The sequence below is a fragment of the Phascolarctos cinereus genome, unplaced genomic scaffold (genome assembly GCF_003287225.1).
Source record: "Phascolarctos cinereus isolate Bilbo 61053 unplaced genomic scaffold, phaCin_HiC Scaffold_726;HRSCAF=1367, whole genome shotgun sequence".
NCBI classification, from domain to species: Eukaryota; Metazoa; Chordata; class Mammalia; order Diprotodontia; family Phascolarctidae; genus Phascolarctos; species Phascolarctos cinereus.
Genome location: NW_027556098.1, coordinates 117,860,182 through 117,876,480, shown reverse-complemented (window position 1 = coordinate 117,876,480; position 16,299 = coordinate 117,860,182). Strand labels below are relative to the sequence as shown.

General features: G+C 42.6%; 1 protein-coding gene across 1 annotated transcript in view; it reads left to right on the top strand.

Moving 5' to 3' along the window:
* Positions 1-16,299, top strand: part of ITGB5 (integrin subunit beta 5) — a 198,748-nt gene that overhangs the window by 133,346 nt on the left and 49,103 nt on the right. The window contains exon 10 of the mRNA XM_020985996.2: positions 4,939-5,368. Within this exon, the coding sequence (XP_020841655.1) occupies positions 4,939-5,368 (430 nt within the window). The remainder of the gene's footprint in view (positions 1-4,938; positions 5,369-16,299) is intronic.

Genomic DNA, 16,299 nt, shown 5'->3' with positions numbered 1-16,299 from the left:
AGGTAGTAAGTGTCTAAGGTAGGATTCAAACTCAGGCCTTCTTGATTTCAAGTCCAGCACTCCATCTGCTATCTCTAAATCATCTAACTTGAGTTACTTGAGTGTACCTAAATTATGATAGGCATGGAGGAGGGGAGTCATTAGGAAATGACAATATTAAGAAAAGAACACCAATAAAACATATATTTGAAGTTAAATATCCAATGTATACTTCCTCTCTGCCTGCAGCATCATTGTTTTACTACTTCTCCCATTTCCTTGGTGCAGAGAATCTGCTCTTTTTCCCTCATTATGATTTCTAGTACATTGAACCCTTCCATTCTCCTGTCCATTACTCTTCTCTGGCTTTGTTTGACTTTTTGCCGAATATAGCTCCTAAGTTAGTCCTTACCTTGATTCCAACTAGAATGTAGCATGATCCCTGAGAACAAGCACTGAACTAAGAGTCACAAGATGTGAGTTCAAATACTGGCTCAGCCACTTATTCCCTGTGTGACCTAGGCAAAGTCACTTACCTGGGTCCCAATGTCCTCATCACGTGAGCTAGATGACCTCTGAAGGCACTTCAGTTTCAGTTCTGTGATCTTGGCCAATCCTGAATGCCGGACACCTTGCCAATGACTTCTTGCACTTCACAGTGATAATTATTGTTGAAGAAAATTACAAGATGATGCTTGATGAGTCTTCATCAGCCACTCCCTTACCATTAATTGATGATGCTTTTATTCATGTCTTATTGATTGCCTATTGAATTTTCCACACTAGCTATTCCATACCTTTCTCTACTCTCTTTTGACACCTCAGTTTAACTGTATTTTCATAATGAATACTTTGGTGTAGTGAGAGGAGCACTGGATTTTGACCCAGAAGACCTGGGTTCAAGTCCCAAATCTCTTGCTTATTAGTTGTGTGATTTTGATGAACTCACATAACCCCCTGAGACTCAGTTTCCTTATCTGTAAAATGAGAATAAGAATACACATACCTACTACACAGACGCATTGTGAAGAAAGTGACCTGCAAACTCTGCATCTCTACATAAATGTAAGCCATTATTATCATCATGGCCATCTGAAATAAAGTCTACCAAACCTCAGAATGTCTTTGTATTTTCTGCCTTTTCCTCTGATGTGAGGAGTGAACCTCTTTGCCTTCAAGGCTAACCCTTCATTTGTAGATTTATTCTGAAAACCATTTGAAAATTACAATAGGCTATTAAAAATTGGTATTCATTACGCATTCTAAAATATAATTAGCCTTATACATTCTAGACTTTGACAGAGGTCTTATTCCAAAGGGTCAGGTTTTATATGGCTGCAGGCTTGTTAGGCTGAAGATTTTATTGTACAAGTCAGCTTTGCCTTTTGATTTGGTATGTACACAATACACCATTGTCTTTGTTAATGTTTAACATGTGAAGGCAGTGAAATAAAAAACTAAAAAAAAATCTCAGACTCTGGACGATGGATGTTTTTTAAAAGAGGTGACTTTATTTGTACATAGAGGGAAAAAAAATGAAATTGTAAAAAAAAATACACTAAGAAAGAAGGGCAAATGTGCTTTTAAATTTTCTTTTCCTGAATTCTTTATTCCCTTCCCTGAGCCAGCTGCTGTAGGGTTTTAGAGATGGAAGGGCCCTTAAAGATTAGCTAAATTTTAGGACTTCTTAAGCTGATATCTAAGAATTTGCTTTTTAAATGCAACCCTTGGTTTAAAAGGCCAGTTGTATGGGATTTCCTCCTCATTGGTGAAGATTGATTACTTAGAATCCCCCGTCTGTGTTAGGGTTGGGCAGAGTTGGCAAGAGTAGGAGAGGGAGAGATCTGAGTTTCTTTTAGCTTCTAGCTTCATGAGAGGAGATGTGCAATGCCAACCACTCTTGCATTTGTTAAAGGGAGAGAGACTTGGAAAAAGCTGACATGAGTGTACCTGGTGGTTTCTATTATGTCCCTATGTTCAATTTGTTTTTCTAGAGATTTTCCCCTTGGGTGAGATTTGGGACTCTCTTTGTCTTTGTTAAGCTGATACATCTCACTTCCAATAGAAGAGCTCCTTCAATCTATATTGTCTACTATATGTTCTGGCATAGCTCTTATTTCTTACCTCAGTTTTTCCTGTGCTGCTCTTATTTGATTTTTAAAGCCATTCATTTGCTATCTTTTTTAATCTCTCTCTTTAGCTCTTTTAGTGATTCTTGTTAGGTTTGTGTCTGATATTCATTTTTCTTTTAGACTTTGTAGATGTTTTCAAGTTGTCTTCTGAATTTGTGTCAAGCTTCCCTATATCCATAGAATGTTTTTATGCCCAGATTATTTTGTTTTTGTTGTTGTTGTTGTTGGCGGCTCATTTTCCCAGCCTTTGGACTTTATGTTAGAATAGGGCTTTGCTCACTTCTGGTAGGGGGTTGGGATGAGCTTCTTTCTGTAGCTTGATCTGGGACCCTGTAGGTTTTCTATGCTTCCAGCTTGGTGTGATCCAAGGAGAGGTGTGGTCACTGCTCTCCCAGTCTGTGTATTGGTTCTTACACAGGTAGGGCCCCTACTCCCTTATGACCACGATCACTCCTTTTCACATTAGAACTGCAATCCAGTCTTGGGTAATAGGATTTGTAGCTGCCAAATGGCACCTGATCCTGTGACTTTTTATTAGTTTTTCTGCTCTGAATTTGATTTGGCATTCTTGCTGGTCATTTTGTAGAAGAGTTTTGGGGGAGGCTTGGCAATTGTGACCATTCTGCCATCTTGACTCCACCTTCTCTGGCATATATTCTCATATATATACTTTTTCTGAATTCTGTTTTGCTCTCTACATGGATACATGGATTTCTTTGCTATTTGTTATGTGTGTTAAATGGTAAAACTGGAATTTGGTGGGAAAAAAGCCATGACTTGTATATAAAGCTTGGAGCCCTCCTTTTTCCATTAATGAAGAGCTTGAACCTTAAAGTTACTTCCCTAAACTAGCAATATTTAAGGGAACTGATAGAATTCTAGCCCCTCTCCCTGAGGAAAGTAGAGTGGCCAGCCTCCGGCCCTAATCTCCTACTTCTCTTCCTGGCAGGCATTAAAGTTTGTCTTGGATAAGGGTGGGGGGAGAAGGACATTAGAGACACCTATTCATGTCTCCTTGTCAGCCGCATCAAGACAGACACATTACAGAAGTGTTTTTGTAACTGTATCTCAATAGAATTGATTTCCTATTGTAACCTCATTATTTTATTTTATGCATTTAAAAACATAGGCTCCCCAGACTGTTAATTCCTTCAGTGCTTTGCCCTCAGATCTAGTTTGCACCTCTATCATTGATGATGCTGTAGCACACCTAGCATGTATAATAGAACCAGCCTAAAACCCCTTCTGTTAAACATGAGTTGGGAGCTAATGAGATTTGTCAGCTGCCAATCTCTTCTGAAATGAGTAAATGCAATGCCGTACATCAAATCTCTGAAGCTACCGCCTCCTTTTCTGCTTTACCCTGGCCAATCGTGTGTTGGCTCAGCTTTCCCTCCAAATTAGTAATGAACTGTTCACACTCAAAGAAGCACTCTAATATGCTTGTAAGAGAGATAGGAAAATAAGCTGTTCTACTACACCACCCCTGCAATACACTCCACTCCCCCCCAGCAAAAAAAAAAAAAGGAAAAAAGGCTTCCCTAGACTGTTGAAGGAGTGAATGATGTAGAAAAGGTTAAGACTTCTTGGGCTAGTCCGAGGCCCTGATTTTATAGGTGAGGAAACTAAGACCTAGAAATGGCAAAATAACTTGCCAGGGTCACACAGTGTGCCAGTCAGGATCTTCTTCTTCCTCTCAGTCCAGTGTCCTCCACCCACCATCCCACACTGCCCCATCTCCTTGACTGAGATACTCTCAGGATAATCTTAAAAGCCCATTTTCAAGAGACTTAAAGTTCCCTGAGGACAAAAACTTTTTCATTTTGTCTATGCATCCTCACATTGTACCCTTGCATATAGTAGGTGATTAATAAATGCATGTTGAATTGAGGCCAACTGCTTCATGTAACCTTCACTGACTCCCAAACTCCTCTTCCCCTGGCACTTTGTTATTACCTCCCTTAGGGCAGTTTTATTCTACCTTCCAGCAAACTGTATGAGAGGCAACATAGAATAGATAGGTAGATAGATAGATAGATAGATAGATAAAACATTTATTCAGCACTTACTATGTGTAAGGCAAGTATAGTAGAAAGAACTTAGGCTTCAGTAAGTAATTAGGTAAACTGTTCATAAGACTGCTGCAAATCCCCAAGCTCCACTTATGTGCCAATGTTTATTATCTTTTAAAAAAGATATTAATGTATTAATTTTTTTCTGAGACATAAAGTGGCAAAGTGGAGAACTGGCCTCAAAGTCAGAAAGATCTGGGTTTAAATACTGCCTCCCACGCATACTGGCAGTGTGCCTGTGGACAGGTCGCTTTACCCATCCAGTGTCCTAGGCTAAATTATATAAATATTATTATATAAATAATTGTATATGTGTGTGCATAATTCTATAAATATATGTGCTGGTCTGCCTTGGAAGAGTGATTTTCCTATCTGCAATTCCCTATACCAATGAAATCACAGGATCAATTCGATCCTGCTTTTACTTTTAAAAATTTTCTTCATGTCTTTTGTTTTTATGCTCACCAAATAGACTCCCTCTTCCTTTCCTCCAACTGTGGAGTCTTCACTTATAGCAGTGTTATGAAAAAAACAAAAACTAAGAATTCAACAAAACCATCCTCCAGACAGTCTGCAGCTGACAGCGTATACAGTATTCTGTATCTGTAGTCCCCTCCCAGCCAAGGAGGGAGGTGCATCTTCTTCTCCCGTCATTGGGGCTCATTATAATTACTCAGCATTCTCTTTTGTTTTACTATTCTTCCTGTGTATCTTGTTAGAGTCATTGTGCATTTTCTTTCATCTTACCTGCCCAGGTATCATTTGAGGTGTCCGTGGAAGCCCGAAGTTGCCCTTCCAAAGACACCGTGCACTCGTTCACCCTGAGACCCGTTGGATTCCGGGACACCCTGGAGCTCGTGGTAACCTACAACTGCTTGTGCAGCTGCACCAATAGGACTGAGCAGGACAGCCCTCGGTGCAGCGGTAACGGGACCTACACCTGTGGCACCTGTGAGTGCTACCCGAGCCACCTGGGCTCCAGGTGCGAGTGTCAGGAGGGAGAGAACCGGGACCTCTACCAAAATCTGTGCCGGGAGACAGAGGGCAAGCCGCTGTGCAGCGGGCGGGGGGAATGCAGCTGCAACCAGTGTTCCTGCTACGAGAGTGAGTTTGGGAAGATCTACGGGCCCTTCTGCGAGTGTGACAACTTTTCCTGTGCCAGAAACAAGGGAGTCCTGTGTTCAGGTAGGTTTGTGACGGGGAATGACCTCTGCTTTGCTTGAGCCTTCGCAGGTGTGAATGCGGCTGCCTAAATACGTGTTGGACCAGCCTAGGTATTGTTGAATGCTTTAGCGAGCATGTGTACTACTCCTCCAACCATCCAACCTACCTACTTCCCTCCTGGGAAGGCAGCATGGTGTAGTGGAAAGAACACTGACCATAATCACTGGACCTGGTTCAGATCCTGCCTTGAACATTTGTTACCTACTTGACCTTAGGCAAAACAGTTGGGCCTCATTTTCCTCATCTGTAAAATGAGGGAATTGAACTAGATAGTGTCTGAAGTTCCTTCCAGCTCTAGATATATAATAATATGGGTTTCCTTGTCTCAAAGATGCAGGTAGTGGCAGGGCTGCTGGGAATTTCTACTGTGACTGCTTTCCTCAGGGAAGACAGAATTAAATATGGACATTTAGTTGGTGCCTATGGTATGTAGAACCTGGCTGTAGTCATCCAAGGGGATAAGTTAGAAAAAATAAAAAACAGACTCTTGAAATTAGGATGGAACTTGTCAGGGCTAATTTCAACTACCACCTAGCATAAGAATCTCGTCTATTGCATTCCTGAAAAAGGGTCTTTGAGCACCATCAATCACAAGGAGCTCATTATCATTATCTGTTGCTGGATGGCTCAGGTTGTTTGAAAGTGTACATACACACACACACACACACACACACACACACAGAGCAGAAGGAGGAGGGAAGGGACTTTATTGTAGACTTTTGATTAAGTCTGTTGTCATTGTTGTCGTTCAGTTGTGTCCAGCTCTTCATGACCCTGTAAAGAGTTTTCTTGGCAAAGATACTGGAGTGATTTGCCATTTCCTTCTGTAGTAGATTAAGGCAAACAGAGGTTTAGTGACTTGCCCAGGGTCACAAAGCTAATGAATGTCTGAAGCTGCATTTGAAATCTGGTTTTCCTGACTCCAGGCCCAGCCCTCTAGCCTCTGACCCAGCTGCCTCCTTTCAGGCCAAAGGAACAACAGAACAAATTTATTTCCCTTTTTATAAGATAGTCCTTCAAATATATAAAGACAAGTACATCTCTAAGGAGAGAGTCCTTAGTTTTATGAGGAATAAGAGGGGAAAAGATGTGATTTTGGCAAAGGTGGTGGTGGGGGTGGAACAGCTTTTTAAAAATTAAAGTTAAATTTTACTGCTATGCGTCACCTATATTTCCCAATGTTACCCTCCTTTCTCTATCTGCCATAGAGATATCCCTTAAAATAAACGAACGAAAAATAAAAAAGAGGGGAGAAAACACAGGATTGTAAATTTATAGCTAGATGGGACCTTGGGGGCCACTGAGCCCAACCCCAGTCATTTTACAGATGAGGACACTGAGGCACAGAGCTATGAAGTGACCTTCCCAGAGTTATACAAGCTAACTTATGTCTGATGTAGGATTTGAGCCCAGGTCTTTCTCACTGCACTTACAGTACCCTATCCACTGTTCCATGATGCCTGAAAACAGTTCAGCAATATTAACCAACGTATTAAAAAAAAAAGCCAGATGACATATGCGTGTGAGAGAACTTTGAGTATAGAATAGAAACTGAGAAATCTGATCATTAAGGAAGTAAGTCTGGGTCATAGTGTGTGCTGTGGTTTGGGAGAAACAGTAAAGAAACAGTCATTGCTCAGAATAAAGAGAAACTTCTCAGTACCCAGAATACCCAGTGTTTTACATCTTGGGATTTGCTTATGCAGCTCTTGGCCCAGATGTGTTGGGGCCTTTCCAATTTATGGCTTCTTGAGCCCGCTGATTGAGCAGACAAAGTCAGATAGAGGAGACACTCACTCAGAGAACATATTGGGTAATGAGTTTCTAGAGCTTTGTGGGTCAGTCAACAAACAGTTATGAAGGGCCTACTAAGTGCCCGGCGCTGTGCTCAGTTTTTGTTGCTGTTCAGTTGTGTCCGATTCTTCATGACCTCATTTGGGGTCTTCTTGGCAAGGATACTGGAGTGGTTGCCATTTTGTTCTGCAGCTCATTTTACAGATAAGGAAACTGAGGCAAAGAGGGTTAAGGGACTTGTCCAGGGTCACACAGCTAATAGGTATATGAGGCTGGATTTGAACTCAGGTCCTCCTGACTCTAGAGCGGGCACTTTATCTCCTGCACCACCTAGCTGTCCTTACAACAATCAGTTCAGAGCAATGTTGTTCTATAACTCAACCTATTTTTTTTTTTTTGGTGAGGCAGTTGGGGTTAAGTGACTTGCCCAGGGTCACACAGCTAGTAAGTATCAAATGTCTGAGGCCGGATTTGAACTCAGGTCCTCTTGACTTCAAGGCCGGAGCTCCTCTATAACTTAGTCTTAGACAGTTGCCTAGGATCCTGAGATCCTTGCCTAGTCTGTGTGTATTAGGTGTGGAATTTGAACCCAGACAGCTGCCTGCCCTCTATCTCCTTGCTGCTTCTCATGCCCTTGGCTGAAATGAGGATTTGGGCCCATTTGTGGTTTCAGTTAATCGTGCCATCCCTGCTTCCTGCAGGTATGGGTAAGAGAGTTTGGCCATGACTTCTTCTGGTCCCTGTATTAAACTGTGGTTGGGAGATATCAGTAATGGGGGTATGAGAGAACCATACTAACAGGGAGCAGAAAACACACTTCTTATTTAAAACTTCCTTGGGTTTGGGTACAGATGATGACTTTTTCTTTTTAAAAAATTATTTTATTTTCAGGTCGACAAGTCGCCCTCCCACAACCCCCACTGTCATTGAGAAAGCAAGAAAAACAAAATCCATTGCAAACATGTATAATCAAAGCAAAACAAATTCCCACATTGGCCACTTCACCCTGCATCAGTTCATGCCAATATTTCCAAGTTTCTCTGATACCATCACCTTCATCATTTCTTTCAGCACCATGATATTCTATCACATTCATCAGCCAGTCAGTAAACATTTATTAAGCACCTACTGTGTGCTAAGCAATCATACCATAATTTGTTCAGCCATTCCCCCAAGTGGTGAGCATTCCTTAAGATTCTAATTCTATACCACCACAAAAAGAACCGGCTGATTTCTTTCCCAACTAATGTAGTAAAAGTAAATGTCACTCTTCCATGACATTTTAGAAATAGAATAGGCTTTAGAGATTAATTAGTCTGACCCCTTTATGTTATAGATGAGACCATTTAGGCCCGGAGAAACCAAATGACTTACCAAGACCACACAGATTAACAACCCAGCCTCCTAAGTCCGAATCCTGAGCTCCTTCCATTCTGTCACAGATAATACATCATAGCATTACCAAGAGGGCCCAGGCCATTCTGCTTTCATAAAGCAGGCTTCGTTGTCTATACAATGTTGTGGGGAGATCCTCTTTTCGGAGGAGGCTGCATGCTGCAATGGAAAGCATGTTGGATTTGACATCAGAAGACCTGGGTTCAAATCCTGGCCCTGCCACTTACTATGTGGCCACGGGCAAGTTCTTTTTATCTGTCTGAGTCTCAGTTTCTTAAGTAAAAAAAGGGGGGCGGGGATAGGTGCTGCTGAACTCAGTGATCGGTAAGTCCGATCCAGCTGTAAGTCTCTGATCCTCTGGACTAATTCCAGAGTGTTTTCCATTCCTTTGGATTTTGTTCAGTTGTTTCCATTGTGTGTGATTCTTCATGACTCCTTTGGGGGTTTTCTTGGTGGAGATATTGGGGTGGTTTGCCATTTCTTCTCCAGCTCATTCTACAAATGAGGAAACTGAGGCAAACAGGGTTAAGTGACTTGCCCAGGGTCACACAGCTAATAGGTATCTGAGGACAGATTTGAACTCAGGAAGATGAATCTTCCTGACTCCAGGCCTGGCGCTCTATCTGTTCTAACAGCCAGCTGCCCTTTGGGTAGTTGTACTTAAATCCCTAGGAAGACTGGGAGCAGATATTAAGCATTAAAATGTTTCAGAAAAAGATACAGGAAAATATACTTGAGTTAGAATTAGAATTCTTTTCTTTCTTGTCGTAATGATAGTAACACTTGATATGTTTATAGTGACGTATTTTATGAAGTGTTTTAACACGGAGGTCGTGTAGTATGTTACCGAGAACCCTGGATTTGTAGTCAGGACTAGATTTCCATTCCTGGCTCTGCTTCTTACTAGTTGTACCGCTTGAGCAAGTCAGTGAGCCTCTCTGGGCCTCAGTTTCCTCATGTGTAAAATGTGGGGGATGGGATAGAAGAGAACTTCTAAGTTTCTTTTCTCCTCTAAATTCTGTGGAATGTGTCCTTATAACATTCATACAGAGGGAGTGGATAAATGCCAGGAAGAATCCTGGGGAATGTTTCCATCTGGGAAATCTAATTTCGTGCATGTTGTAAGATTTGTGCCCCTCAATTCCTAGAGTTCTCCCTGGGTCTCTGAGCCCAAGTCCAGAGGAAAGACACCTGACACACAAAGATAGATGTCTCAGTGGCACGTGGTAGGGAAAGCTTTTACTTGTCTTTTGGGGATTGAGAATATAGTAAGGGAAGCCACTGTGTATGGATGGGCTGCCTGCAAACCTCTCAAACCCTTGGTGCCTTTGAAGTTAGTGTTTTCTTTTTCAGAATTTCACCAGAGTGTCTCCCCCACCCCAAACACTGGGGCTGGTGCTCTAGTTTTTATCCAGCTCTTCCTTCCTCTATTCAGATGATCCTGTGGCATTGGGATACGGAAGCGTGTGAGGTTGGCCAGGACTCTGAGGCCCAGTGGTAGATGATACTCCAAGTCTGTACTCCTGCTTGTTTAGGTTTGCTGAAGTGCATGGACTTCTACTGAGTCATTAAAACAAAACACTTTGGTTCTCCTCTTCCTCCCCTCTCCCTTCCCCCCATCATGTGACAAGAGTCAGAATTTTTAAAAAAAGATTTGAAAAGAGCAGCAGCTGTTCAGAGCCCCCTGGGGAATCATAGGATCATAGATCTAGGGCCCCAGGAGACCTCAAAGGTCATGTGAGTCAGTCCTCCCATTTTAGAGGTGAGGAAACTGATGCCCAGGGACTTAAAGTGACTTGGTCAACGCTACACAGGAAGTAGTCTTCAGAGGTAGGATTTGAACCCAGGTTGTCTGACCTCAGAGTCAGACCACAGAGAGAAAGAAAAGTATTTTCTAGGGATGTGAATACCTGCTGAGGTTGTCTTGAGTATGAACATGGGCAAAGTCTTCTAATGTGGATGTGGAGAATATACTATACCCAGAAGTATGGGTGGGCTATCTTGGGGCTGAGCCAAGGTAAGACCTTACAGCCCATTGGCTGCCCCAACTTCAAGGCTACTGACACTGTGATAGCTGTGGTCTGATCTTGAAAAATGCATGCCAAATATGCCTGTTTCTCCATAAGGTCCTAAAGCCAAGGGATTCATTCTAGTGACTCTAGCTGGAACATGTTCATTGTAGCAAATATTACTAGCTGATATCTATCTATAGAGTGCATTACATTTTGCAAAGTGCTTTGCATGTGTTATATCATTGGAGCCAGACTGCAGGACTTCTTATCCTGATTTATAGATGAAGAAACAGGTTTAGAGGGGTTAAATGATGTGATTGGCTTATGCTAACACAGGTTTTTGAGGTATAATGTCTTCATTTTTAAATTTTAAAAAAATTCTCTCCCATATATGGGAGTGGGAGGTGGGCAGGGGAGAGAGAAACAGAGAGACAGAAAGAGATGGGGGAGAGAGAAAGAGAGAGAAACAGAAAGACAGAGGGAAGGGTAAGGAAGGGAAAAGACGGGTGAAGGCAGAGAAAAAGGCAGATGAGAGAGGGACAAGGGAGAGGGAAGGAAAAGAGAAACATTACAGTTGTGAAAAGTACCTGATCTGGTTCAAAGGTGTATTTTGAACCCAGGTCTTCCTGCTCTAAGACCGGTGCTATCCATGATGGAAGTGGCTACCCCCATCTATTGTCAATTCATGCTGAATCCCTGGGACTCCCCGAGAAGAGGAGCTTTTATCCAGGGAGCCTGAGTCTAAAATCACATTCGCATCTTTCCCATTAGCTTTTCTCTTTAATAAAAAAATAAAGGAGGGGCAGCATACTATTGGGCAAAGCCCATGTTTTTCTATTGGAATTTTAAGACTTAATTAAAAAAGTAATTACAAAATTACAGAGTAATTACAAAAATACTTTGTTGTCCATTCCCTCTTGTCCCTGTGTGGTTCTCATGACTGTGTGTGGGGAGCACGTAGCACCTTGTTGACACTCAGGTGTCAGCTGTTGGCCTCTAGAGGTATCAGGGAGCCTTTATTAAGTGTGGGGGGGTGCTGATGAATACCCAGAGTTGGAGGCCTCAGTTCCTTGGCGCCAGTGGTTAGCTTAGAACTCTCCGTCTGGAATTGTTTGTATCAGGTTTGAGGTCTTTGAGCTGTTGTTCTTTTTGGGGTTTTTGTGGGAGAGAAACTTGTTTCCCAAGAGCTTGTCTGGTCTTGAGCGTGCTGACTCAGTCACACAGACAGCTGACTTCAGCTTTTTCCAAAGGTTTCCCCCCCTCCCTCCACTCCTTTCCCTCACCCTGGGGCTATAGACTCCACCAAGAAGGGGGAATTCTGTTGACTTCTCTGCTTTGTTACAATCGTTCTGAGCTGATGCCTTTGCAAATCTTCACTCTTGTGGAGGAGGCAAGGAGGATACGTGAACTCCAGCCCAGAACGTCAGGGGCCAGAGCCAGACCTGGCATGACCTCATTAGCTTGTTGTCGCTGCTCAGGCATCCACAAGTTTGATTCGAACAGACCCAATTGTTAGTGAATGAGTGACCCAAGTATGGTAGCTCACATCTGTTCAGTCTTAGTTTTTCCATCTGCAACATGTCTATAACTCTCCTCAACTACATCTCTAATATAAAGGTTCAGTTTAGTCAATTTTCAGTCGTGTCTGACTCTTTGTGTGGGGTTTTCTTGGCAAAGATCCTGGAGTGATTTCTCATTTCATCTTCAGCTCATTTTACAGATGAGGAAACTGAGGCAAACAGTGTTAAATGACTTGCCCAGGGTCACATAGCTAGTAAGTGTCTGAGGCCAGACTTGAACTTATGAGTTTTCCTGACTTCTGGCCCAGTGCTCTATCCACTGTGCCTCCATAGTGGTCTTAGAAAAAAGAAAAGGTATTAAATGTTTGGAAATTGGTTATCTGGCCATGAAAATTAGGATGCTCCTTCTTCAGAGCCTGAAGTAAATCAGGCCCGGAATCTGAAAGACATTTAGTAACCTTTCCTTCCTTTCCATACCCATTTAAATGAGTTGTCTTGGAAAAATGTACGTACAGTTGGAAGCTGTCTGCACATCAGGGCAGACCCGTGTCTCTGTGGGAACTGGAGGGAACATTATTACAGAAAGATGCCTCTTACTGGAGACATCTAGAAGGGTGGCCACTCATAAGCATATGCCCGGCAGGGTCTTGGTACCTGGCACCCAACATCCATTCTCCAGGGTCCCAGAACTGGGAGGCCCTGCAAGTATAACTCAGATATACCGCTCTAGATTGGATCCAACCACAGTTAATGGAATGTTTTCCCTCCCCATCTCTGCCTCCTGGCTTCCCTGGCTTTCTTCAAGTTTCAACTAAAATCCCACTTTCTACAAGAAACCAAATCTCCTTTAGTGCTAATGCCTTCTTATTGCTGATTATCTGATTTACCTTGTATACATCTTGTTTATATACGATGTGGTTCAGTCCTTTCAGTTGTGTCCAACTTCTCATGACCCCATTTGGGGTTTTCTTGGCAAAGATTCTGGAGTGGTTTGCCATTTTCTTTTCCCAACTCATTTTAGAGATGAGGCAACTGGAGCAAACAGGGTTCAGTGACTTGCCCAGGGTCACACAGTTAGAGGCCAGATTTGAACTCAGGAAGATGAATCTTCCTGACTCCAGGCCCAGCCCTCTGAGCACTATGGTGCCACCTAGCTGCTATGTTTGTATATAGTTGTTTGCATATCATCTCCCCCATTAGACTGCGAGGTCCTTGGGTGATATGGGGAGTCAAGGCTCAGGAGGGCATTTATTCATACACTGAAGGCTGGTATGGAGTGGGAGGGATGGCAGGTCCATAATAATGTTTACTGTGGCATCTTCACAACATACTTGGGAGTGGTGTGTGTTAGGACACATTTCTCATGCTTTTTTGTGTGGTTGTTTGGTTATTTCAATTGTGTCTGGCTCTTTGTGACCCCCTTTTGGGGTTTTCTTAGCAAAGATACTGGAGTGGTATGCCATTTTCTTCTCTAGCTCACTTGGCAGATGAGGAAACTGATGCAAATAGGGTTAAGTGACTTGCCCAGGGTCACACAGCTAGTAAGTATTCTTGGCCGGATTTGAACTTACAGAGAAGAGTCTTCTTGACTCCAGTCTGGGCTCTCTGTCCACTGAGCCACTTAGCTACCCCACCACTTAAGCTTACAAAGGGCTAATTTATGGCTGACCTCAAAAATTACTTGTTACTACCAATAGTTTTTTTTCCTGTTATGTAGTCATTTTAAATGGATGGCATCTAAATAGAATGGCTGCTTATATGCAGCGTGTTTCCAAAGACTGCAGAGCTTTACCTTATCTGGTGATAGATAACCCACATTAGATGGCGGGATCACCAACCCAGACTGATAGAACTTACTGCTTCTTGTAAACATGGGTCTTATTAGCACTACAGTTTACTCAGTGGTATTAATTTTCCTCCTTTCCTAAATCTCTGATATATTAGTTTGGTCCTTCTTCCCATAGTACAAGTGTTTATTCTATACTTTTGAACTCCAACTTTAAACTTCCCTCATGTTCTCATGCCTTATTGTGACATGGTGAAGATGTTCACAAAAACTTTGATGGTAGGACTAGCCATGCTGGAAGTGGTTTATGGGCCCAGTGGCATACTATTTGTCTTTGGATGATCAGCCTGACTAATTGCAGTGAAGCATATCACCAGCACAGACCACTAAGAAATCACTTATTCAGTCATGGAACTTGGGATAGCCCCTCCATGGTACCATGGAAAAGTTGACAGATTTCCAGTTCATATAAGACTCAGGTTTGAATATCATCTCTGACAGCTGACTTTTTTTAATATGATGAGCCTTTAAATTTTTTTAAATTTACTATTTATTTGTAATATTCTTTTCTTTTTAAAGGTTGAGCTCCAAATTCCCTCCCTCCTTCCCACTCTTTCCCACACCCACTGAGAAGGAAAGCAATATGATAGCAATTATACATGTGAAATCATGCAAAACATTTCCATTTTAGCCAAATTTCCAAAAAAAAACAAACCCAAGAAAAAGAAAGTGAGAAAATTATACTTCAGTTTGCACTCAGAGTTCATCAGTTCTCTGTCTGGAGGTGGGTAGCAGTTTTTCCATCATGAGTCCTTTTCTGCCAGTTAATATTGATATGACTTGGACAAGTCACGTGATTTTTCTTGGCCTAAGTTTTTCAATCTCTAAAATAAGTGAGGATAGACTCAGTGACTTCTAAGGTATTCCAGCTCTAAATCTTTGATCAAGACTTAGGAAGATGATGGACAGCTAGGTGGCGCAGTGGATAGAGCTCTGGCCCTGGAGTCAGGAGGGCCTGAGTTCAAATCCAGCTTCAGACACATGACACTTCCTAGATGTGTGACCCTGGGCAAGTCACTTAACCCCAATTGCCTCACCAAAAAGAAAAAAAAAAGACTTGGGAAGATGGGTTGCAGGACCTAGGGATTGTTAGCCTAGAGGAGGGATAACTAAGTGAAGAAGACATGCTTGTTGTCTTGAAGTATCTGAAGGGCCGTCACATGGAAGAGGGAATGGGCTTATTGTGGATGGCTCCAGAACCTAGAATGAGAAGCAGTGGGGAAGGAGGAGGGGGAGAAGAGTATGGTGCAGTGGAAAAGTTATTGTGCTTTGGTATCACAGGAATTCCAGCTTCTGTAACCCACTACATGTGTGACCTTGAGCAAGTCATTTAGCATCTCTGGGGCTCAGTTTCCTCATTGGTAAAATTGGGAGTGGGGTGAGGCTAGATGGCCTGGAAGGTCCTTTCTGGACCTAGATCTGTTTGTAGAAAGGTAGACTGAGGTGTAATATGAGGAAAAACTTCCCAGTGTTTAGAGCTGTCCTGAAATGGAATGATGCCTCAGGAGGTAGAAGGTTTCTCCTCATTAGAGTTCCTGAGGCAAAGGCTAGATCAGGGCTGGAGAACCTGTGTCCTCGAGGCCACATGTGCCCAGGATTACACGGCTAGGAAGTCTCTGAGGCCAGATTTGAACTCAGAAAGATGAGTCTTCTTGACTTCAGGCCTGGAATTCTATTCGCTGCATTACCTAGCTGCCTAGCACATAGTAGGTGCTTAGTAAATACCCATTGAATAACAGTATTCTGTTGTGGGAAAAGCAACTTATATACAAACAAATAAATCCATGATATAAGGATAGGTACTGGGCCTGTGAGTTCATTAGTATATGGAATTTCCAGATGAAGTAACTCCCTTTAGTGATGCAGGGGGACATCTCTACAACAGATAGTCTTAGAGAGTCACCTAGAACACTAGGAGGTTAAATGACTTGCCTAGGGTCACACAATCGGTGTGTGTCAGAAGCTGGGCTTGAGTCCAGGTCTTCCTGGCCCTATTTACAATGCCATGCTGCCTTTGTATCACATATGCAGTACATGCAAAATAAATGCAAAGTCATTTCAGGAAAGGGGGGAAAGCATTGACACCTGGGGAAACAGATAGAGCAGATAGCCTAAAGTCGCCGTTTGTTGTCATTTTGGTCAAAGTTGATAAACTATTTCTATCTGTGTGAGGTTGGTTTGACTAAAACCATACTCTGTATTCTGCTCCGTCCCAAACAAACAGAAGACGGCCCACGCTGTCCTCATAGAGTTGACTCACAGCCTTTGCCAACATGAGCCCTGCCCTAGGCTTTGGGGGCACTCTTTCGGCTCAGCTACCCACCG